At 43.4% G+C, this 23387-nt stretch overlaps 1 protein-coding gene across 4 annotated transcripts in view; it reads right to left on the bottom strand.

Annotated features, from left to right (window-relative positions):
• Window positions 1-23387, bottom strand: part of LOC141763192 (vang-like protein 1) — a 47422-nt gene that overhangs the window by 15533 nt on the left and 8502 nt on the right. For 3 of the 4 annotated variants that reach the window (XM_074627657.1, XM_074627655.1, XM_074627658.1), the window contains 2 exons: window positions 21611-21889; window positions 13894-14020 (listed from right to left, as the gene is read on the bottom strand). In XM_074627657.1, coding sequence (XP_074483758.1) covers window positions 13894-14020; window positions 21611-21681 — 198 coding nt within the window. In that variant the 5' untranslated portion in view covers window positions 21682-21889. Of the gene's footprint in view, window positions 1-13275; window positions 13555-13893; window positions 14021-21610; window positions 21890-23387 lie in introns of those variants that run through there. The other variant, XM_074627659.1, reaches the window with a different exon arrangement.

Raw genomic sequence — 23387 nt, 5'->3', positions numbered from 1 at the left:
TTGGACGATAATATCGTCTTTTTTCTTAAAGCAATATCGTCAGTAGGGAAATTTCAATATTGCCCAACCCCTAATTATCAAGTTTATGTCTTTAACTTGAGAGTTGGAGATTAATTGTACCTGACAGAATAGTACAAACGTCCGACAACATAATGCAACAAACAAACATAAATAATGCAGATCTCAGTCCAGTCAATTGGAGTGGAGATTGCTTTTGAGACAGAACAGTGAAAGCCACTTCATTAATAATGAGCGAGGCGGACTGAAGAGGGCCCTCCGCCTCTCAACGGAGACTTACGCAACAGGCCTTTTACTCACATGAAGCAATTATCCCCTACGGAGGACAAAAGTAAGCAAAAAGCTCATTATTTTCTTTTTGTGTTAGCAGAGATAAGTGCGCCACATAAAGGCGAGCCACAAGCCGCGGTTACACCGAGGTTCACAAATCATCGGGGATGACAACTAGCATACCACAGCAGTTACCCGGCAGCAACGGAGACATCATGTTGAAACAATGTGGGAAGCCCTTTTACAGACAGTAATGTTTTAATGTCTCCTGATTTAAACTTGTTAAATACATAATTTATCTTTTTTTTCTGAATGAGTAATTATGGCACAAGTGATCCACGTGGTGTTGAGAACAGTGCGTCTTGACTGTTGACAGTGTCTTAATCTTGTCTGACTAACGTCTAGCTTGTGAAGACGAGCATGCTCTGTGTGTGTGTGTGTGAGAGAGAGAGAAAGGAAATCAATAGGCATTAGCTGTAAGGTAGAGTGTCTCTGTGACTACAGTGTACCTCGACAGCACCCGGGGGAGACATGAGTCACCGTTTCTCATGCCTCCACTCATCAATACTCATGTCTCATAGCGCTTCTTTCAGACCTCTGAATCACACACTGCTTAAGGACTCTTTTAAGAAGTCTAGCACTATTTTTTTACACAACGAGGACTTACAAACAACACATCAGGGTAAAATGAAGTGATGTGCATCCCAAAAATATGAGTGCAGAGGATACATCTTACAGTTTTTTGGTTGACTTGGATATTCAGCTGTATTTTATGTCTACTATGCTCATCTTCAAGGTATCAACCAGATCCTTACTACTCTACCTGGGCTTTCCCTCAGCCTGCACGGCTAAAAATAGACATTAGTGACCCACATTTCCTCACGGGATTAAGCAACCACCACAGGCTGATCTGGTTCAGTACCAGCAGCCTCGCAGGAGGCCCAGTCCCATTCATCACGTGAAAGTAGGTGAAACCGAGAAGAGAGAGAGAACAAAGAGGAAAGGGGCGACCTGAAATGTTCGATAACACAACGACCAATTAAAGCAGAGGGATTGATCCACAGAGGGGTTGAAAGTAAGGCCAGTGGCAGTTCAAGGGCCAGAGAGGATTAGTGCACACAACCAACGTGTGAAATCCTCCGCTCACAACTACATATTCATTCAAAGCCTTTCGCTCCTTTGTGGAGCATAGGCCGTTGACCACAGTCCGCCAGAGTCTTTTGTCCTGGGCTTTCCTCTCCAGTTGTTTCCATGTCAGCCCGCTCTGTGTGATGTCCGTGTCAAGGTCCCTGCGCCAGGTGTTCTTGGGCCGGCCTCTCCTTCTTTTGCCTTGTGGGTTCCATCTAAGGGCCTGCCTGGTGATGCTGGTACCGGGTTTCCGGAGTGTATGGCCAATCCATCCCCATCTCCTTCTCCTGATCTCTTCTTCAACAGGTTTTTGACCTGTTCTTTGCCAAAGATCATTGTTACTGATGGTATCCGGCCAGTGGATGTTTAAGATGCGCCTCAGGCAGTTGTTTATGAATGTTTGTACTTTTGTTGTTGTGGTCTTTGTTGTCCTCCACGTCTCTGAACCATAGAGGAGTATTGGTTTAATGTTGGAGTTGAAGAGTCTGAGCTTTGTCCGCCGGCTGATTTCTTTGGAGCTCCAGATGTTCTTTAGTTGTATGAATGAAGCCCTTGCCTTGCCGATTCTGGCTCTGACATCTGCATCCGTTCCGCCCTGTTTATTGATGACACTACCGAGGTATGTAAAGGCTTCTACTTCTTCCAGTGCTGTTCCCTCCAAGGTCACTGAGTCTTCACTGGTTGTGTTGACCTTGAGGACTTTACTTTTTCCTTTATGGATGTTGAGGCCTATTTGTGATGATGTGTCTGCCAGTATTGTTGTCTTTTCTTGCATCTGTTGTCGGCTGTGAGACAGCAAAGCCAGGTCATCAGCAAAGTCTAAGTCGTCTAGCTGTGTTGTGAGTGTCCACTGGATCCCGTTTCTCCTCTGTGCTGTTGTGGTCTTCATTATCCAATCGATAACCGTGAGGAAGAGGAAAGGGGACAGTAGACAGCCTTGCCTGACGCCGGTCTACATATGCGTCATGAATATACGAAACTTAAAACACCTGTAAGGTCTACTCTTGTCCTCCGTCGGCAGTGATTTATTCAACCCAGACAAGGTTTTACAAGCTATTGCTCTGCTCTGGGAGGAGCTGAGGCGTTCCGGTGGACGTTAAACAGATGAATGAATGAACAGAAACATCCGATATGACGTGTTCTCACATACCACTCAACGAGAGGAGAGGAGAGGAGAGGAGAGGAGAGAAGAGGCAGATAAAAATGAAAAGAGTTAAAGACGATGTAAATCTAAAGAAAACCAGCACCTCTAAAGCTCACTAATTAACTCTCTTGACTTCAACGTGCTAATTAGCAGAGGTAGGACCAAGTAATTGAAGTCTTTGCACTCAAATTCCAAGTCCCAAGTCAAGACTGACAAGTCCCAAGTCAAGTCCCAAGTCAAGACTGACAAGTCCTGAGTCAGGTTATCAAGTATTTTCAAGTCAAAAGGCTCAAGTCCAAGTAAAGTCATGAGTCACTGGTGTTAAAGTCCAGAATGTCAAACTATTCCTTTAATAGGTCTCCGTGTATGAAGCAAAGTAAGCACTAGCACACTATCTTAAAATGTTGCGATAACTTTTGGCACTGCCTCAAAGGAAAACACCGGCAATTTATTCAGCCACCTACAAAACTAAAGAGAGCATATAGCCAGGAAACCAAAGTAGAGAAGAAATACTGCATCTAAAAAGCGCTGTAATCTAGCACTAAGGCAAGCATCCATAACAGCAACATGTGCAGCCAACTCACTTTCTCCATCACACCCACCGAGGGAAAGATACGGCATCATTAAAGACAGTTGAGCAGAGTGGTTACAAAAGCATGGCGGTTTGATAAGAGGCAGAATGTGCCATCAAGGTATTTCTTTGATGAAAGGTTGGCAAGGCTGGACACTAAAGTGCTGCAATATGATACAGTAGTTGCTGAGCTTTGAACACACCCTGCACGACATTTGAACTGCACACAGGCACTTGTTTGGATGCATCATATTGCATTACAGGACTGCTTGATGGGATTGGAGGGATTTCCTGATGGTATGGACCCTCGCTTAAAAGGCCTTTAGGGTGGTTTTGATAAATTGTATGACAGTTCCAGCTGTTTTTGCCTTAGCACAAGTTTGGAGCGTTATTTAGCCTCCTTTGCAACAAGCTAGTATGACATGGTTGGTACCAATGGATTCCTTTTTCTAGCTTCATATGATACCAGTATCAGTATCACTTAATCGTGAACCAGTTTTGTTGCCGAAACCTAACTTAGTAGTTTTGTTGCCTAAACTTAACTAAGTACTTTTGTTGATTAAACCTAAAGAAGGTATTTATTTTGAAAAGACTGTATGCATGTAATGAGCAGAACTTGACACGTGTTGCTGGACATTGATAGGAAAATGAATGAAAAAGAAGGAATCACTTTTTTGTAAGATACGAACCGTTGCATGATGATGCGTTGAGCAGGTATATATAGCCCACTGGCTACTTACACTAACATGCCATGTCAACCAGTGTGCATTTACAAAGCTTTCAGCAGTGTATTTTCTGCATTCTTCCTCCACCAGAGTATAAATAACAGCTATTGTCTCTCACAGCAAATCAAATATCCACTAAAAGCCTGTTTTCTGTTGTTCAGCCATAAGTGGTCTGCAAACAAAGCCCCTCGCTCAGTGCGGGAACAAGTGCACTCTACTCACTCCTGGGAGGCAAGGTGTGTGTGAGTAAAATATATAGCAACATGCATTTCCCATAGAGCTCCTGCACAGCCATTTAAAAGCACCTTTGTTCAAACGGTGGACAGCGTGCGAGGCTGCCAAGAACTTGTCAGGACAAGGAAAGGGAAGCACTTCAAAAAGTTTCCTCGGCTAATGCGCAGAATAGAGGAGTGACGGTGAGACAATGGGAGGCTGACAGCTGAGCAGCACTTGATAAAGAGGCAAATTGCAGTATGGATGAGATGGATTATTCACAGAAATGTCAAGTAACCATGAGGGGAATAGAGAACTTCTAATTTAGCAAAACCCAGATTGTGCTGTAACGATTATGTAGTATTAGACAGAGAGCTGATGCAGAAACCTGGGCTAACCTTGTAGAATTACACTTGTAAGAGATCTAAAGAGCCACTTCAAGAGTGTGAAGAATAAGACACTTGACTTGAAGTGTAGGAGCACTTATTAAGGGCAGTTCTAACGTTTGAAAAATGCCATCAGATCCTAGAGCACAAGGTGACGTCATCGACTAGTACTTAAGTAATCAACTAATCCTTGCAGCTCTAATCTCCCGTGGCAATTAACAACACACTAACATACTTATAACATTTAAATAGGAATTAATAAATATGGATAAAATAATAGTAAATTGGCTTAGAAGGAGACAAAAAGAAAACTGGAACAGGGAAGAAACTTCTGCAGATATATCAGAGAAATCATATAATAAGGAGAAGTTAGTATCACAGTGACGAGTGCAGACGGTGAAGATTCATGGTTAGTGATGTGTTTTTTTAGTGATGTGTTTTTTAGTGACGTTTGTCATGTGTTTTCCGTACTTCTGTTACGTTGTTTCCGTACGTATTGTACTTAGTTTATGTACTTCTTCTAACCCTAACCATGACGATTTTCATAAACCTAACTGTTGAAGTTACCGTAATTTTGTTGTGTGGCGTACAAATGACACGCCAAAAGCGTAAAATGCGTCCACATTCTTTATGTATGATGTTGTATGTATTTATTTTGTTCTTAAAAGCCTAACCAGGGACAAGGTCTGCAAATTAGCTATGGCTAGAAGTCCTATATACATTGCATCGGTTGCATTTTAATTAAGTGTAACAGTACCTACATGTATTGTCCCTGTATTTAAAAACAAAAAAATGAAAGAAGGAAGAATAAGAGATTTCAGATGTAAGTTCGTTCAGATTTAGTGTGTTACAGCACAAACAAGCACAAGCAATACTGTAGTATTGTGCTTGGTGAAAACTCACAAGCTCCAACATGTAACACGCACATATACTATATTCTGTACAGTACAGCTGTAATATAAAGCAGAGTTTAAGGCCTGCATCCTGGGTCACACAACCGGTTTAAGAAGTGGACACCCAGCAACAGAGAGCATTAAAACTAGACATCCTCACTTGAATAACAAAAGCATGCTGGACATCACTGTATTACCTGGCTTGGTTTAGTCCCTGGTCCAGAGCTGGCCACTGGAGGTGTATTAGTACTAGAGTCTTCTTCTATGGTGGTTACAATCACCTCCTTTATCTCCTCTATAGTCTGGCAGACCTCAAGCACCTGAAACACTTCATCCCCCACCTCCATCACCGTTGGCGACTGCATCCCGAAATCCTCACTTTACCTCCGTCCGGCTCGCTTAAACATCGTCTCTGTACTCAGCCACTGCTTTCCATCCCAGAGTATGTGTGTGTGTGTGTGTGTGTTTGACCTCTCTCCTGATCTGCAGCCCAGCCCCGCTTTATCCGTCTTTATATAGAAATCTCTCCCATCATGCCTCAGGAGCTATAGTATGGGACTGTGCACTCGCTTGCCACATAATGTAAGGGGCTTTATGGAGAAAGGCAGAGAGCGAGGGAGCGTGGAGAGAGGAGGAAGAGTGATGAGATGATCACATGGGATGTCCTGACAGCAGGAGGGGAGATGGAGGGGGGGATAAAAGGATGGATGGATGGATAGATGGATGGATGGATGGATAGATGGAGAAGGAGAAGGAGGGGAGGAATAAAGTAAATAAACATCTGAGTCCAGAGAGGAGAGTAAACAACAACAATTGCTATCGCTATACTCCAAAAGATGCGTTCTTCCTCCTGCTCCTCCTCCTCCTCCTCCTCCTCCTCCTCCTCCTCCTCCTCCTCCTCCTCCTCCTCCCTCTCTTCCTCCCTCCCTTTCATCCGTCTTCCCCTGAAGGCATCCTCTCTCATTCTCTGCTCGCCTCTTGCCTCAGCGCCACTCTCCGTGCATCGCTTCTGACCCAGTGAGCACTGTGGTGTCGCCTGCCAATGCAAGTGTATTAATGTGTGTGTGCATGTGGGGAAGGTAAGACAAAACCTGTCCGTCCAACCAACCGATCAACAGTAGAACACAACAACCTGACAGTGTGTCTCTAAAGAGGATCAAATATCTTCTTCCTACGTGCCACAGAGCTCCATTGTTGCCCAAAAACTATTAAAAAACACATCAATGAGTCACGCTGTTGCACTGGCTGACATGTTCCTTCATTACCATGTAGTTTATTTTAACTCAATCCCTCAGAGGCCCTGTTCAGACCTGGTAATAAGATGCGTCCTCAGTGATCGGATCGCCATCAGGCAGCCCTTTCCGACGTAGAATTGATGCAATTATATCACAGTCTTCAAACGCCACCAGAACAGCCTCCATTCACAAAAACTGTAATTTTACCTCACAGCACACAGGAGTTGCTGGTCTACCGATGCATTGTTCGGTTAGATAGTTTTGTGTTATTGTGCGACTTTCGGATCCAAACTAACGTAGCGTCCACAGCAGTAAATCACTTAGCTTCCGTGCAGCTTCTCCAAACTGGGTGCATGCCAACCACCATCTAAGTTACTGTATGTAGCATAAATACACTGTCTATAAGGATGTATATACAGTATACTGTACATGTAGCAGCGTCATCATGCAGAAACCTACGTCAGGTCACATGGGAAAACGTTTTTTAAAGGGCTTGGGAAAATAGCATTTTGACTCTAAAACATGCATACTTGACCAAAATTTTAATATTCAGATGATATTAATACCTAAAAAAAAATAAAAATAATAATAATAATGGACCCTTTACCCTTTAAAAAAAAAAAGTATATATATGTGTGATTTTTAAAAATTTAGAGATTAAAGATTTTCAAATATTGAGCAATGGACTAAGGCTTTTCATGGGATTTGTTGACATTAAGAAAAATATAGAGCGATAGTAAGTTCCTGGCTAACTAGCTGTTAGCTTACCAGTTACAGTAGTTCATAAACTAGCCATGTGAGTAGTTGCTACGTCTCCAAGCCTCTAGAACCACATATTTCTTGAAGATGCGCAAATGATGTGCAGTTTTTGCGGTGCCATTTTGCAATGATAATGATATTTTTAAATCACAATGTCATATAGGATATACTATAAAAAAAACTGCCCTGAAGCGAAGCCAGAAATCAGGGGAGAATCTTTAGATTTGTGCTGACCTTACCTTGAGTCTTTAGCCACAAAGTTCACCTCTGAGTGCTATTAAACTTCTCCAATGGGTGACCTGGTGGGTTAAGGCAACGAACCCCAACATCCATTTGTTGCATGTCATTCCCCATCTCTCTATCCCTTTAGTTCCTATCATCTCTCCACTATCGACTCACTGAGAAAAAATCCGACCCCCCCAAAAAACACCAAATCTACCATGGAAAAGTGTTTAGAATATCGTCCTTTCTCTCTCCGGCTCTGCCCACCCACAGAGCTTTGCAGCCTGGCCGTGGCACGCAGCTTACAACAAGCACAGACACAAACACAAAGCACCGGGATAACCGTGAAGCTCCACGGGATTCCGTCTCACAAAAGCCAGGAAGCACTCACCGCAGGGAAGAGATGCCAAACATGAACGCAAGAGCTCTGCCTCTTCCCAGAGCCCGACATGGCTGCCTGTGCGCCCCCACGGAGGTGGGGGGTACCGGAGCTACCTGCGCCGCAGTCTGCCAAGGAATGCCACAAATGGTGTTGCTGATACCATACCGAGGTCCGACTCGAGTGAGCGAGCAGCTGAGATAACAAAGCGGCTGAGTTTAATTGGGTTAATCAAGCTGCAGGGAGGACGAGAGGAAGGTGGAGGAGATTGAGGTGTGTTAGGTACGGGACTCGAGGGAGGATGGGGAAGAAGAGAAAGGGGCAACTTCGAAGAACTGGCCAATTCAGTATTTCGTTTAACTTGGCAAACGCTGCAGTCAAAGCACGACAATAGTTTTCTTTTACTCTACTTTTAAGTCACCACTTCAGTGCGGTTGGAAACAGCATCAGTATGTTGTATGTGGTAACCTATCCTCATACAACGGTTCGTATGGTAGCTTACGAAAAGTTGACTTCCTCGTTACGCTGCGTTTGTCGCTCTTTATACTTCCTGGTTCACGTTTAAGTGGAATATATACGAATTGATTTCATGGGATGTATACAAATTACAGTGCATTACTTTTCGTAAGCCTATCTGTGGTGAGAACTGCTAGAGGAAAGATGACAAGAAGAAGCCACTTAACAATATCATAAGCTGTTTACTGTCATACATTTGGAGGTAAGATACAAAGATTGTGCAATCACATGCCAGCCATACAAATCAGACAGGTTTCAGTGTCGTTAACCATCTCCACGCCAGAAAGCACCTGCTCAAACGAAACAAGAACTGGCGAACGCAGGGTCAAAACTTCTCCAAAATGCTCATAAACACCTAAAAATAAACCCCGCTCCACTTTCTCCCGCCACTTGTTGGTATAGGAAGGCGCTAATTCTCAAAGAATGCTTTGTGGTTTGTACATATCACATTTCTCCTGTTTGACACCTCATACAATGCCACTCCGCATCACGCTCCTAAGCCGCAAAGCTGCCATGCTGCTTTGACCTGAGCTACTCCAATCCACCTCTCACTATCCTCTCCGATATCCAGTTTCATACAACAATAACAGCAGGATAAACTGACCCGATTACTCAAATTATTTAGTGTCAGCTCCCCTATAGAAGTCCAGGCTATACTCACCTCCATTGTCCTTTACAACACCAAGCCGGCAAAATACAGCAGAGGAGGACTTGCCTTAGACATCTGCTGATACCACTCGTTCCCAACATAAGACTTTACTGCTGAACGAGCACTTGAAGTGTATTTTTCCCATCCACACATTAGCATACAGCCTGAAGCTTTGGCCTGCCGCCTGAATCGGAGCAACCTGCTGGAAGTGTTCTGTTCAAACATATCAAGCAATCTGTATGATCAACCTCATTTACAAGCAGTGGTGAAATCCCATTTCAAATACAGAATATGTGTACAATTGGTTTTCATGAGGCGCAAAAATTACTCAAATAGCTGGATCGGATATCGGTGACAATGGGGCCGATCAATTCAATCCAGTTCTCTGTTAATATACTATGTACATTATATACTGAAATTGAATTCCTGTTTAAGTTTTGACCAATTTGTTGCTGCACAAAAAGCTCTACACTTGAATTGTAATTCTTGTTAATTTTGAAGATGTTTTTACCAAGTTGCTAGTGCACGATTTATTATTCTAATAATAAATAACAATTCAGCAAATTTATATCTATGTATTTATTTGTTGCATTTTGTTTTGCAAAGTTAGGAAAACAATGTTTAAGTCAGGCCTGATGCCCAGGTATCGCTATCGGTATCCGGACAGAAAAAGTCGGATCGGTGCATCCCTACAAAATACCATTTTAAATTAAATATTGTGGTGCTGCAGAGATGTCCTGGCCTACATATCATATTCTACAGGATTAACAAAACATCTTTGTTTGGTACAGATCTCCACAAAAAAGAAAAATCTCACCATAATAATTTGAATATGTTTTTCAATTAAAATGAGAATAATGATGCATTTAACAATAATCGCAATTACATATTTTTTTACAATCTGGTAGCCCCTATCTGACATGTCTTCTGCATCATGTGAATGCTTGCTGCCAAGTGAAAAAAACAGTACCCTCACAAACACCATCTCTCGACAGCAGGCTCTAAACAATTCTCTGGCTGGCTTGCTGTTAATCTCAAATCTCCAGTTGTGTTTTCCCCGACTCATTTCCATGTAAAGCGACCCCTCTTCTTTTATAGTTCCTGTGGTGAGGCATCACAGACACATCACAGCCATGAGCAACTTTTTTATGCTGGATAGTGAGGACATCCCTGCCCGGAGCGATGTGGCTCTCTGTCAGCCAGGACTCTGATTAAGTCCCAGCAGCGGAGTAATGAGCGGCAGTGCTGCACAGTTAGAATAGGAGACAAGACTGACACACACACAGAACACAAGCTATTCACATACAGGAGCATATGTGAGACCAGAGCGTACAAGCACACACGGGGATTTGTGCTGAGCCGCTCTCTCAGTAGAATCGGTGGCCCTGATTACTCAAACTAAAGCCAAAACACTCCCCGCCCTGTCAGCAGCAGCACTGCAGGCCACGGCATGAATAAGACATGAAGAGCAAAATACTAAGGGTGGCTGTGCTCTGTGGCAAATCCTGTCATGTGTTAAAATTAGACACACAAAGAAACAGTCACACATACGCGGGGCGCTGCTAACGAGTCTCGCCACAAGGGAAAGTGAGCGCCAAGTAGGTCAGTAAACGCTGGTGAACGTTGGAGCGTCGGGGTGTGTTTGTGTTTGTCATCTTTTCCCTACAGCGGGATAAGCCGAACACTTGATGAGGGCCACTGTGCCTGACAGTTGTTTGGCTGAAAGAGCGGGTCAGTCTTGGGTAAGCGAACGGCCGTCTGTGGGCAAAAAACCTCTTCCCTCATTAAATGCATTTGACTCTTGCCAGCAGCGAGGGTTGAAACTCCTGCTTTCAAAGCACACTGGAAGAAGAACTGCACACATTTCACTCTTTCGTATGACAGACAGTTGATGAACCGCTCGTCAAAATATCATGAAACTCTCCTCTTAGTCATCTGAAAGCATCAGCTCAACAGTTACAACGACCTTTAATGTAAAGAGCAGCTGTGGATAAACAAGGTGACAAGACATCAGTGGTGTGTGGCGATACTTTGACACTTAAAGGGATAGTTTGGGTGTTTGGAAGTGGGGTTGTATGAGGTTCTTGTCCATAGTCAGTGTATTACCTACAGTAGGTGACGGTCGGTACTCCCCCAGTTTGGAGAAGCAGACAGGAGTACCAGCACGGGAGCAAAGCGATGTACTGCTGTGGAAAAACTGATTTTAGACACCTAAAAAAAATCAGTTTATGTGTACGCTATATTTAGAAAATTTTCGCCGGTTTACCCTGCTGTGAGACATGGGGAACTGACGCCGTTATATCCACCTATGCTCTCTTCAAAGCCACCAGTCTCAATTGACAAAAACTGTAATTTTACCTCGCAGAGCACGGGGATTTCGTTGTCTACAGCTGCCTCCATCGGTTAGTTTGTTTGTGTTATTGTGTGACTTTGGTGAATCTGAACTAACCAAAGTCACACAATAACACAAACAAACTAACCGATGGAGGCAGCGGTAGACCAGCAACTGCTGGGTTCTGCCAAGTGAAATTACTGTTTTTCTTTTCCAATGCAGTCTGGTGGCTTTGGCGAAAGCATGGCGAGGTAAAGCAGTGCTTGCTTTGCTCCAATGCTGGTAATCCTGTCTGTTTCTCCAAACTGGGGGCGTGCCGACCGTCATCTACTGTAGGTAACACATTGACTATGGATAAGTAGCTCATACAACCCCACTTCAAAACACCAAAACTATCCCTTTAAAGTTTAGTCATGTATGAAGCTTAGGGTTAGGGCTACAACAAACAGGCTGGTGATGTATATTATTAAGACTGCTGTAAACTGTGCCAACAAACATAGAAAATACCACAAACTATGTGTACCATCTGTAGCAGCATCATCCAATACCGTCCACGCTCAGTGTACAAATGCTTACAGTCTCCAACACCAGCAATTAGACCCATCTCCTGGAACAATTAGGGAGGGACTCTAGGAAACACCCCTGCAGCAACCACAACATTACTAAACGCTGGTTTCAGCATTAATAACATATCACACACGCAAGACAGAGTGCCAATACACACTGATGAACCTAACTGACCCGAGTTACAAGCTCCCTGGATTTATACAGGAAGATTCAGGATTTATACACACAAGATGGAACATTTTTTGTTTGTTTTTATATAATTAATTTATTGAAAGAGGACCTATTGTGCTTTTCCCCTTTCCTTTAGTGTGTTATATTGGTTTTTTTTGCATGTAAAAGGTCTGCAAAGTTACAAAGCCCAAAGGGAGAAACACTGCTCCTGAAGTGCCTGAAACGCCTCGCTTGAAGTCCCGCCTTTTCTTCCGTAACATGGTGATGTCACCAAGTAACACATTTGCATAATACCTGCCTTGCAGCTAGTTTGGCACGCCCAAAACAAAGCTAGTTAGAGCGGAGCTGGAGCAGAGTCCGAAGAGTTTAGTTCGGTTGACCAATCACAACCGAGTGCGCTTTCTTTCTTTTTTTCCTAAAGAATTTTTTGAAACATAAACATGTTCTAGTAGAAACCCAAAATACAAGTATGCACCTGAAAACAAAAATAAGCATGATAGGTCCTCTTTAAACTCAGCAAATATGGTGACTTAATTAATATCCTTATCTATATCAATAGACTGATATGAATAAATACTGTATATCATGACTAAATGTTTTGACAGCTCTAAAAACTTTATTTTAAAAAGTTTCCATTTTGGCTGTTAGTCAATATTTGGGAAGAAACTATTAGTACTTCTCTGTCTTTAAAGGTCATAAAAATGAATGTTGTTTCGGCTCAATAATACCACACAAAACGTACGGTAACAAATTGGCAATTACTCATTTGATTTCACCGTGACTGTTTTGGACCCAGAACTCTTGTATCCCTCGAGTGCTACCAGGAGTTTCACGTCTTAGCATGCCAACTTGCAGCCAGCGTGCCCAGCTATCACGGCGCTGTCTGTCTTCCATTTATTCCACCTTTTATCTGACTCCAAGAAACATAATCACGCAGCTGTCTGCTGTATGAAATGAATCATATTTGGCGAGAACAACATGTTTGAACCGATGGCCAAACCAACACATCACAATGATGCAGCCTAAACATGACATATTGGGAGTTATCATTTTACGTATGCCAAAGGAAAAAGATGATTTGATAAACACTTTCCTACCTTATATTTCTCTGTTATCAAATAATCCATCACATAATCCAGTTTTTGACATCAAAGTCGGCATGGTTTCTGAGGGTAGAGTTGAATTTTTTACTGAGCAAAGCTGCTATTTTTGCTTGGTCCAGTCCATTTTGGCAGGGGTGGTGGGGTCAATGAAGCAATGCCCCCACCTTGCACTGGACCGCATCATGGATTGACCCACTCGCTGTGGTGAAATACAGTGTTTGCTTCCGATGAAAAGGGATAAAACTAAGTTGTGATGGCTAGAGGAGCAACCTGCTGCATCCATATCCTGTTTATCTGGGATAGATTTCCTGAAAGTGACAGCCCAGACCTCGCCAATAGTGGACCGGCCCTTCTGGCTTTTGCCCTCAAATAGCAGATGGCCTGTCCCAGCCCAGGCTGATAAACACAATTATCATTCCAACTCATTTTGAATGATGAATCTGCTGTTCTCTAAATCCCTTATAAATCGGACTAGCAGAGACAACCTAACTTGTATTAGAGGCATTTATAAAGCAACTTGTGAAAACACTGTTCAGCAATGGGAAAGGAGAATGTAGAGAAATTATGAGTGTGTTTTAAGTGATAGTGCAGTGGTGGCGTGTTCAGCCCTACCTGGATCTGCTCACCCCGAACAGCCGAGTCGCCCAGCAGCGGCTCTGCGGGCGGCGTGTTGATTGTTACCGACTTCTCTGAGCGGCTGTCTTTATTGCGGGACTTGTGGCGGTCCCGGCTTCGCTCCCTGAAACACAAAGAAATAAGCAAAAATCGTGGTTAGTGTAGTATAGATGTTGTCATAAAGAACTACTAGCAGGGCTGTCTTCGATCAAAAAAATGCAAGTCGACTAACACTCGTACAATTTTGTCGACTAACCCGTCAACAGATCTATTAAACTGAGTTTCTCCACAAAGAATCAATCAAAAGCAACACTTTAAATCTGGTGTTTACCAGAGAAGCGCTCATAAAGTTCTTGGAAATACATCATTCAGCATGAAAAAAGCATAAAAAATGACTTGTCAACAGCCCTAACAACTAGTACACAAGCTCAAATGAAAAAGCGTTTCAGACAGGGGGTGAAAAGAGGTGCTGCAGCACAGCTGGTATGAGAGAAATGAAGCGCATTTTGAACATTAAAGCATGTAAACATGTTCTAGTAGAAACCCAAAGTATACACCTGAAAATGAGCATAATAGGTCCACTTTAAAATCAGAGGTTTTGGGGCATTTTTGCATAAGAAAATGATTTAAACAATTAATTGATTATTAAAATTGGTGCAGATTAATTTTCCGTCAATCGCTTCAGCTCTAGAGAAAACTGTTATATCTTCTGTGGCTCTGAAGGAGCTTTCCAAACTTAAACTACAATTATCGCCTCGTGGGTATATGCCTCCGCCGACCAGTCAAGTTGCACTTTATATCCATGTCTGCCCAAAATGTCATCACTTCATCATTTTATCCTCTTAGACATTTGTGTGAAATTGTCATAATTAGCATATGAATTCTTGAGTTATGGCCAAAAAATGTGTTTTGTGAGTTCACAGTGACATTGACCTTTGACCACCAAATTCTTATTCTTATTAAATTTGAAGAAATTCCCTCCAGGTGTTCCTGAGATATCACATTCGCCACACGGACTGATCAAAGATGCATTATGGGAAATGTAGGATCCAACGTGTTTGGCACTTGACCCATACTAGGAACTAAAAGTCAGGATATCTCAGCTTCTGCTGTCTATATTTAGAGTGAACTTTTTTTTAATTTGTATATCGTGAGTGAACAACCCTTTAAGAACCAAATATGAATGTATGTTTTTCTTTCAGTCTTTGCACCATGACCTTTGACTTTTGCCTTGTTTTTTTCCTATTTTACAGCGAAACATGCAAGTCTCAGAGATAAGCATGCTGAAAGAGACCCATATATGATCATACTGTACATACAAAGAGAGCAGGGACAACGTGAAAGCAGCCGGCTGTTCGAGTCAGATAAGAGCAGAGCAGCTCGCTGTGTGAAGGTGGAGAAATTAAACTAAGCTTTGTTTCAGTCTCCGTCTAATTTCCGATGACTGGAGCCTGTGTGAACTCTGTCCCACATAAACCCCTCCCTCTTCATCCGTCCTCCCTCCATCACTGCATCACTCTCACTACAAAGTCTCCAACATATGAGCTCCATCAGCCAGACTGACCCTCCTGCACTTACGGCCCTAATCCTGCATAGAGGGTGAACGGAGGGTCTCCACATCCTCCACGCAGCATCACCACATCGCCACATGGCACGGTGCCCGCTCTGCAGCTCCATTACCACAGAAAGCTCAACAGTTAATCCCTCATCGGTTTCCCTCCCCCTCCAGCTGCTGACATTTTGGACTTAGTGCATACATTATAGCACATATCAAAATGTAAAAGTGATAACACAATGTTTAATTATTGTATAATTCCCAGATGTTGTGTTTGAGAGCTGTCGGACAGACAGACGCCAGAGATCTCATATAGATATGACATGCTGAAGATGCTTTAAGGAGATTAACTGGGCAAACATATTGGGCATCGGGTGAATGAAAGAGATGTCGTGTGCTTCTTTTTTCAGCTGCACATCTGAAGAACACAAAGGATGTTTCCAGATGCTGTTGTCTTGCTAAATGCTAATTGAGTTTCTTGCTGTCGCTACGCTTCATGGTAATAACTTCTTTTGTCTGAGCGACACTCGAACAGAAGTGGAACAAATCCAATTTCCACAACGTTCTCTCCATTAAGACACTCAAGCACAGTGTGTTGCTACTTTTCTGTTTAAAGTCTTTTACAGTGTGAAAAATGTGAAAATACTCGCCTGTGAATATTACATATCTAGGGCTTTTATTGTGAAAGGTAACAAACGGAAGGAGTTGATCTGGATCTGCGTTGCCTTCAAGGTTGAAGGTTCTGCACAACGTGATTGGTTGATACCTTTATTGGCAGTGCGAAAGCTCAGAAAAATTAAATATTGATTAGAGCAGCTTTAATTTTTTTCAAAGTCGCACAAACAAAATAACAAAGACGGAAAGTTTGGATAATGAAAGTCTGACAGCTAAATAAGATCTGGTGCCCATTAACAACAGCCTTCTACTGAACTATAAATGACAAACACAAGTGAACCTTGAACGCTACTTTCTCACACAATAACTATTCATAACCATAATGTGCAGGATATCCTGCCTGCAGGGGAACGGAGGAATCAGTATAGATTGACAGCAGTGGAGCTGTTACAGTCTAACACAGTTGCACTGGAGTGTTTTCATTAAAAGGGTGTTAACCAGTCTGCTTCCCACCTCTATTCTTGTACTTCCTTTTGAATGTGCTCACAAATTCCCACAGAAAATCAATGTTTCAGTAAGAGAAAGCTCATTTCCAACAGCCTGCAGCGACTTCTCTCACTGACAGATTCCTGTCTAATAAATCCAGAGGAGATTAGGTCGATGGAAGCCTTTAAATATATTACAGCCATCATTATTACTTTAAATATTATTATGGCGATCATCATCACTGTAGAAATGGCTTCTCCAGTGATCATCAGTCAAAGGTTGTCACTGATTGGGATTATTAATTGTGGAGGAGAGGGGACTGGGAGGAGACTGGGAGGAGCAGCAGGGCTGATAACGCTACTGATCCTACTTCAAAGTCATCAGCAGAATAATAAGCAGCTCTGGGGGAAAGAGAAGGAAAGGTAACAGCTACAGTAAGTCGAGAGCAGAGTGGAGCAGGAGGTTGTGTTAAAAAGATAAATTCACTCTACTAATAATTGTTTTAAAGAGGAACTGTTATGATTATTTTCAGGTGCATACTTGTATTTTGGGTTTCTACTAGAACATAAAACATATACTGACATTTATGTTAAATGCATTCAGACGGCCCCGATGGAGCTGACCATGGATGTATAAAGAGAAGATAATGGGAGAGCTAGAGACGGACTTGGAGAAGTTAGAGGAAGTATACATGTGTGACTACGTCCGTTTTTCAAAATAAGGTGTTAACAAAGGGAACTGTATATACAAAATACATATAGATAAGTACCTCATACAACCCCACTTCAAAAAATCCGAGCTATCCCTTTAAGAGATCAAATGTAATGAGGAGTCACAAGTGCTTAATTTTAAGGTTGGGAACCAATGGCATACAGTAAACAACGTGTGAGTGTGTGTCTGTACACACAGCATGTGTGTATCCCAGCAAAGCGTGACTCACTGGTAAAGTCTAGAACAGGAGGTGAAGGAACACCTGGTTCTCAGCCTGCTGGCGAGACTACAAATGTGTAAGAGAAGAAAGGTGCAAAGATGATGCGAGTTAGACATCAAATACTGTCAACAACAGCATTTTGAAAATGTGGATGCACACAGACAGGAAGTAGAGCGGCGAGCAGACCTGTGGGCAGCCAGGGAGTGGTTTGAACAGATCGGCCTCTGTCTACCGGCCCCTCCCCTCCCCCCAGGCCGTTCTCTCATTCCCCCTCCAGCATGCTTCTGGGGTGATCGCACTGTGTGGAGACCTCGCTCCCAACACACACACACCTTCTCCCACCCTCAACCCACCAACCACCAACCACCCCTTCCCACATCCTCTTCCTGCCTCATTAACATGCAGCCGGCTCGTTGGTATTCCAACAGCGCGCTCTGCTATGATTTGATTAATGGAATTTGACTTCCAGCGTGGATCCCTGAAACGGGTATGGCTTTTTGGAACAGTGGAGATGAGAGGGGGGGTTCTGAGAGGGCAGAGAGGCCTGGCGAGCCGGGGCAGAGTCCTGCCAATTAGGCTGCGGAAGCACTGTTTCCCTCTAACACCTGAGGAGTGTGGCCGCGGTCGCATTCTCCACCTCACACAGAGGGAGGGCGATGGCTATTGGAGAGCCAACTAGCGTGGCAAGCCAAACTGTCTCCGGACCAATTTGTTCTCTCTGCAGCTGGCAGGGCGACCCGCACACCTGTGTGGCACGCAGCTTTTGTGTCAGCCGTCTGAGCAGAGGCACCGGTGGACGACTCGGCCTCGGCCAAATGGGTAGAGTCATGACGCCAAATAAAAAGTGACCAACCGTACACTCAGCTGGGTCATCTGAAACTCATGAACATGTTATAGAGCAATGGAGGGAGGGCGAGAGCAAGCAATCACGAAATTAAAGCTGAAGTAGGCGAGATTGGAGCAAATATGATTAAAAAAAAGTTATTTTCATAAAACGGTTGCTATATCGTGACAGTAGTACATGAAACAGGTAACCTGAAAAAATCATGTGCCTCTGTGTCCTCCGGTGCTCCTAACGGCATCTGCAAGATTTCATAGACCGGTGGAAAACAAGCAGTAAGAGCTGATTTGAGGTCTGCTGTCCATTTAGCTCAATAGGTCCAAGAATTAGGGTTCAAACCTCTTGGTAGTGCTACCTATAACTTTAAAGTGACTGATAAGCTCCACTGAATATAATCACCACTGTAGCGCGTGCAGTCTGGTGCTGACCCAGGTTGAGTTAGAGGGCCACTAGGTGTGATAAGCAGTCATGTGGCCTGGCTGCTCCTCAGGATTAGCCTTTTATAGATAATGCTACAGTAGGGCCGCACAATGATATCGCACATCGCAGATTTTCCTCATATCGTGCAGGCCTACTACCTGCCACTGTGGCTGGTGGATTCCAACATCTAGCAGCCACTCAATAGATTACAACTGTTTTTTGGCTGGTGGGTGAATCCAATCTAGCAGCCACTTGCATATTTTACCAGCATTTGGCTGGTGGCTGGTGCTAATTTCCAACCCTGACTGACACCACTATTAAAAGTTACCACTCTTCCATACATCTTCACATTTTAATATCACAGTATTCAAAGAACAAAAACATTTTATGGTCAACTTAGAAGTCTATATAAAATGTATACAGAACGTCTCCTTTAAGAGAACCTCCAAATTAAATGAATGAATTAGTTTAAATGGCTCGCTCAGTCCCATGCGAATGTGGCGCGCGGCCCCTGTAATTGGAGTTGGACCAATCAAAAGAACCAATTTTCCACATGAGCAACTGCTAATATGAGATTTGCAATTTCATAATCATTTAAATACTCAAAATTGACAGAGTGAAGGAGCCAAGCTTTGGGGAACTTTTGAGAGAAATAAAAACGAAGTAAAGTAGCTCAATAGAACATGAATCCTTAAAGTGGTTAGGGTGGAAAAATCTCTCTAGTAGGAGGACGGCTGGTACACAATTACAGCAGAGATGCCAAATATTGACATATATCTTTTATTTTATTTTATTTCAATTAAATTTATTATTATCATTTATTACAATATAATAATTTTTACAAAAATTAAATTACCAGTCTGATTTTAAAACCAAATTCTTCAGATTTACCCACTAAAAAGCATATAAAACATGCAACTAAATTTGTGACTGATTATGCACTGCACCAAAGAATATATAGGGGAAAAAAGAAACACACATGACAGCCTCTTGCTACTTCCAAGAGGTCGTGGTAATTGACTTCATAATCATATTAACGCCCTTCCCTCGCAGTTAATGGTGCAGCTCTGGATTCTGGATAATACAAAAGTGCACTGTAATACCCATAATTACTGAAAAGACTGCTCTCTTGTCTATTAGTGTTTTGCTCTGGTGCCAAGTGAACATGGTCAGAAGGGAATAAGAAGTTCAGAATAAAGAAATCGATGTCATCAGCTTGTTGTCTCATCTTTTGGCAACGTCCATGGACAGAGCTGCTATGCTGGCATTACTGAAGAACCAGGGGACTTTTTTTGTGGAAGTGTCTTGGACACCAGTTGAAGATTGTTTGACACAGGAGGGGAGGAAACAACTCCAAAAACCCTGCACCGTCTGGTAATGAAAACCTAAGCCAATACAATTCCATTCTCCCATTATATTCTGACAAATTATGTTAAAGATTGACTCTAAAATGTACATAGATACAAACAACTATGTGATGATGTGGGATTATTTGTAAGTGATCGCACTCCCACGTTCCTACATCTGTTGCGAGAGCATTAGCAGTAATTAGACTACAGTGATCCAGAACCGCCTCACGCGTGGCACCCCTCAGCGTGAAACGATTACCTTCAGACGACGATGACAAGGGGTTTCAAAGGCAACAATTTCTCTTTTTTGGGGGGGAATATCAAATTAGAGGCCAGCCGGTGGCTTTGGCACAGTCATGGCAGGAGCGAAGGAGTGCAAAAGGCGCTTAGCGGGGATGCCCATATGTTCCTTTCCAATTTGCTGTCGCTCAACTTGAAAGGCTTCAGAAACAGAAGTAGCGGGGGATAGGAGCTCCCACCACCACCACCACCAACGCCATCACTGTCCCCCCACCTCCCGTCTTTGATTCCAAATGAAGCGAGACCACTTTTGCTCGGCGTAACTTTGAGCTACAAGGGCACATTCCTGCCCCGGGGAATGCGAGCGAGCGGGGTAACAAGTGATACGCCTGCGCCGACCCATCCTCGGAGAGTAGCCAGGAATCCATTTAAGAAGGGGGAGGTGGTGGGGGAGGCGATACGGAGGGGAGGTCAAGAGCGAACGAGAAAGGGGCAGCTGCTGCTTTCATATCACGACGGACACATGGGAGCAAAAAAAAAGAAATGAGCGAGGGTGGGAATGATGATGGAAAGGAGAGGAAAGAGAAGGATAAAGAGCAAAGGTGACAGAAAGTGGACGTGAGACACAAAGTTCCTTAAATGGCAACAGGTGGCAGCGAGAGCGGGAGTGGCGACGGAGAAGCGAGAGATATATGGCGAAAAAAGCAAGAGGGGGCCCGTCAGCTGGAAGGGAGGGGCCGCTGTGGAACAGGAGCCCCCTCTCATCCCCTCTCAGGCTCTCAACGTGTCCACTGAGCCATCAGTCAGCCAGACCTCTTTGGCACCTGTCTCCTGCTGCCTTCCTGAGGCCCGTCAACCACGGCCATTTCACTGCTGACAGACTAATGCGCCTACACGAGCTGAGGGCTCCACATGTGCTAGGCCAGAGAGGAGGATAGAGATACATGAGGGGCGGGGTCACAGGGTGGACATGTGTAGGGAAAGGAAGGTTGAGGAAGTAGAAATCAGGGAATAAAGAAAAACTCACTGTTTGATTGATCGGTCAGTCTATAAAATGGAACTTTAAATAATATATTAAGATATCTATCTCAATTCAAAACTACATGGCTGTTTCTCCCATATGTGACAGAAGCCAGAAGCAACTTTAGGCCATATTGTAACTTCTCTCCCATTTCCAGGTTCATACTTGTATTTTGGATTTCTACTAGAACATGTTTACATGCTTTAATGTACAAAACACATTATTTCTCTCATTCTTTATACACAAAGAATCTTACCCATGCCTGTGGGATCCCCGGGAGCGTCCGGAGTAGTAGGAATAGCCCGAGTAGGTTGACTCTGTGTCCATGTTGATGCAGTCCTGCCCAGGCAGCTAGGCTCGGGGCAATGCAGAGGCTGCTCGGCTGGACCGCCGGCAGACACGGCGGAATCGTGTGCACGGTGTTGTCGAGCTAGAGGCGGTCGATTGGCTCGCTCAAGAGGCTGACAGAGGTGGCGAGCTGTCGGCGGTCAGGCTTGAAAGCGACCCTGGGGGCGCCCGGTGAGGAAACATCAACCTGGAGGGGGGTAGACAGACGGGAAATTTGAATTCAAAATGTGAAATGTCTGGGAAACCTGCCCACATTCGACTGTTAGAGACAGGAGGAGCCAACGAGACAGAGACAGCGTCTGACACGGAATAAAGAACATCACATGATCAATCATTCAAGTCACTGGCTTTTTCATCGCATCTCTTCATCATTTAGTATTTGTTAGCATCCCTTCATGCATAAATACTCAGATGTGCCTGTGTTTATCTGCAGCTGCAGCACAGTCTTCTGGCTACAAACCTGCAGTGACAACACGATGTTAAAGGCAGCTCTCAGGAGGTTAAAGCTGAGCGTACCAGATAAAACACTGCTACCGTGAAACAGCAATTTGCTCTTATTCCCATATGGCTGACAACTGTTGTTCAGAGGCAGTTTGGAGTCTCTGACAGACACACGGCAAACTATTTAAGCCTGACACTGACACGCTTTGAGACGACGAACACAGCGAGAGTGGTGAAGATAAGAGCTTCTTTTTCACAGGAGGAGTTCAATAAGACGGAGGTGTTGCCAGTTTGGGAGCTGCGACGGAATAGTTAAATAAGAAATCCACAGAACTGCTCCAAACAATGAGTCCTCCTACCTACTTTTAATAAACAGTTGATTGCATCATTATAAAGTGTTTTAAAGGGATAGTTCGGATTTTTTGAAGTGGGGTACCACCACAGGAGCAAAGCGATGTACTGCTGTGGACGAGGCCGGCAGCAAAACGGATTTTAGACACCTAAAAAATCAACATTAGTTTAAGTGTAAGCTATATTTAGAATATTTTCACTGCATCTTGCCGTCAGACAGCCCTCTCCAACTGAAGCCGTTATCTAAGCTCTCTTCAATGACACCAGACTCCCGTGCTGGTACTCCCATCTGTTTCTCCAAACTGGGAGCGTGCCGACCGTCATCTACTGTAGGTAACACACTGCCTATGGATAAGTACCTCATACAACCCCACTTCCAAACACCCGAACTATCCCTTTAAGTTTTCGTTATTACGTTTCTGAGCCAAACCGTCACAGCAGCAGTGCTCAGAGGATGCCATTAATGAAACTGAAAAAAATGAATTGCTTGTGGCTAGGACATGCTTCATTTGAAAATAATGAAACTTTTGCAGTGAAGCGTTACGTGATGTCTATGCCAACACTTGTACACAACCCCGGGATGCATTTATTAAGAGTCTAGGATAACATTTTCAATTGAAAATGTTCCAGCTTTCTTAGGACTGAGAAATTGCGGTTGATGAAATTATCATAATTTTCAGCCATTAACTAGACATGCAGAGTGTTGTATTGTGGAAACAATGAGTTATTAATTGATTAGTCAAACACCAGAAATCTAATCTATTCCAATTTTGATTCATTGATTTCACTGTTATTTATCAAGTCAAAAATACAAAACACTGCTATTTATTCACATCCATTTATATTCAGTTAGCAAATAACACATTAGAAAGAAATTGGACTTTCAGTAGTCT

This window comes from Sebastes fasciatus, chromosome 24 (assembly GCF_043250625.1).
Source record: "Sebastes fasciatus isolate fSebFas1 chromosome 24, fSebFas1.pri, whole genome shotgun sequence".
Taxonomy (NCBI): domain Eukaryota; kingdom Metazoa; phylum Chordata; class Actinopteri; order Perciformes; family Sebastidae; genus Sebastes; species Sebastes fasciatus.
Note: the sequence above shows the minus strand (reverse complement) of the source record. Positions and strands in the feature narration are given on the sequence as shown.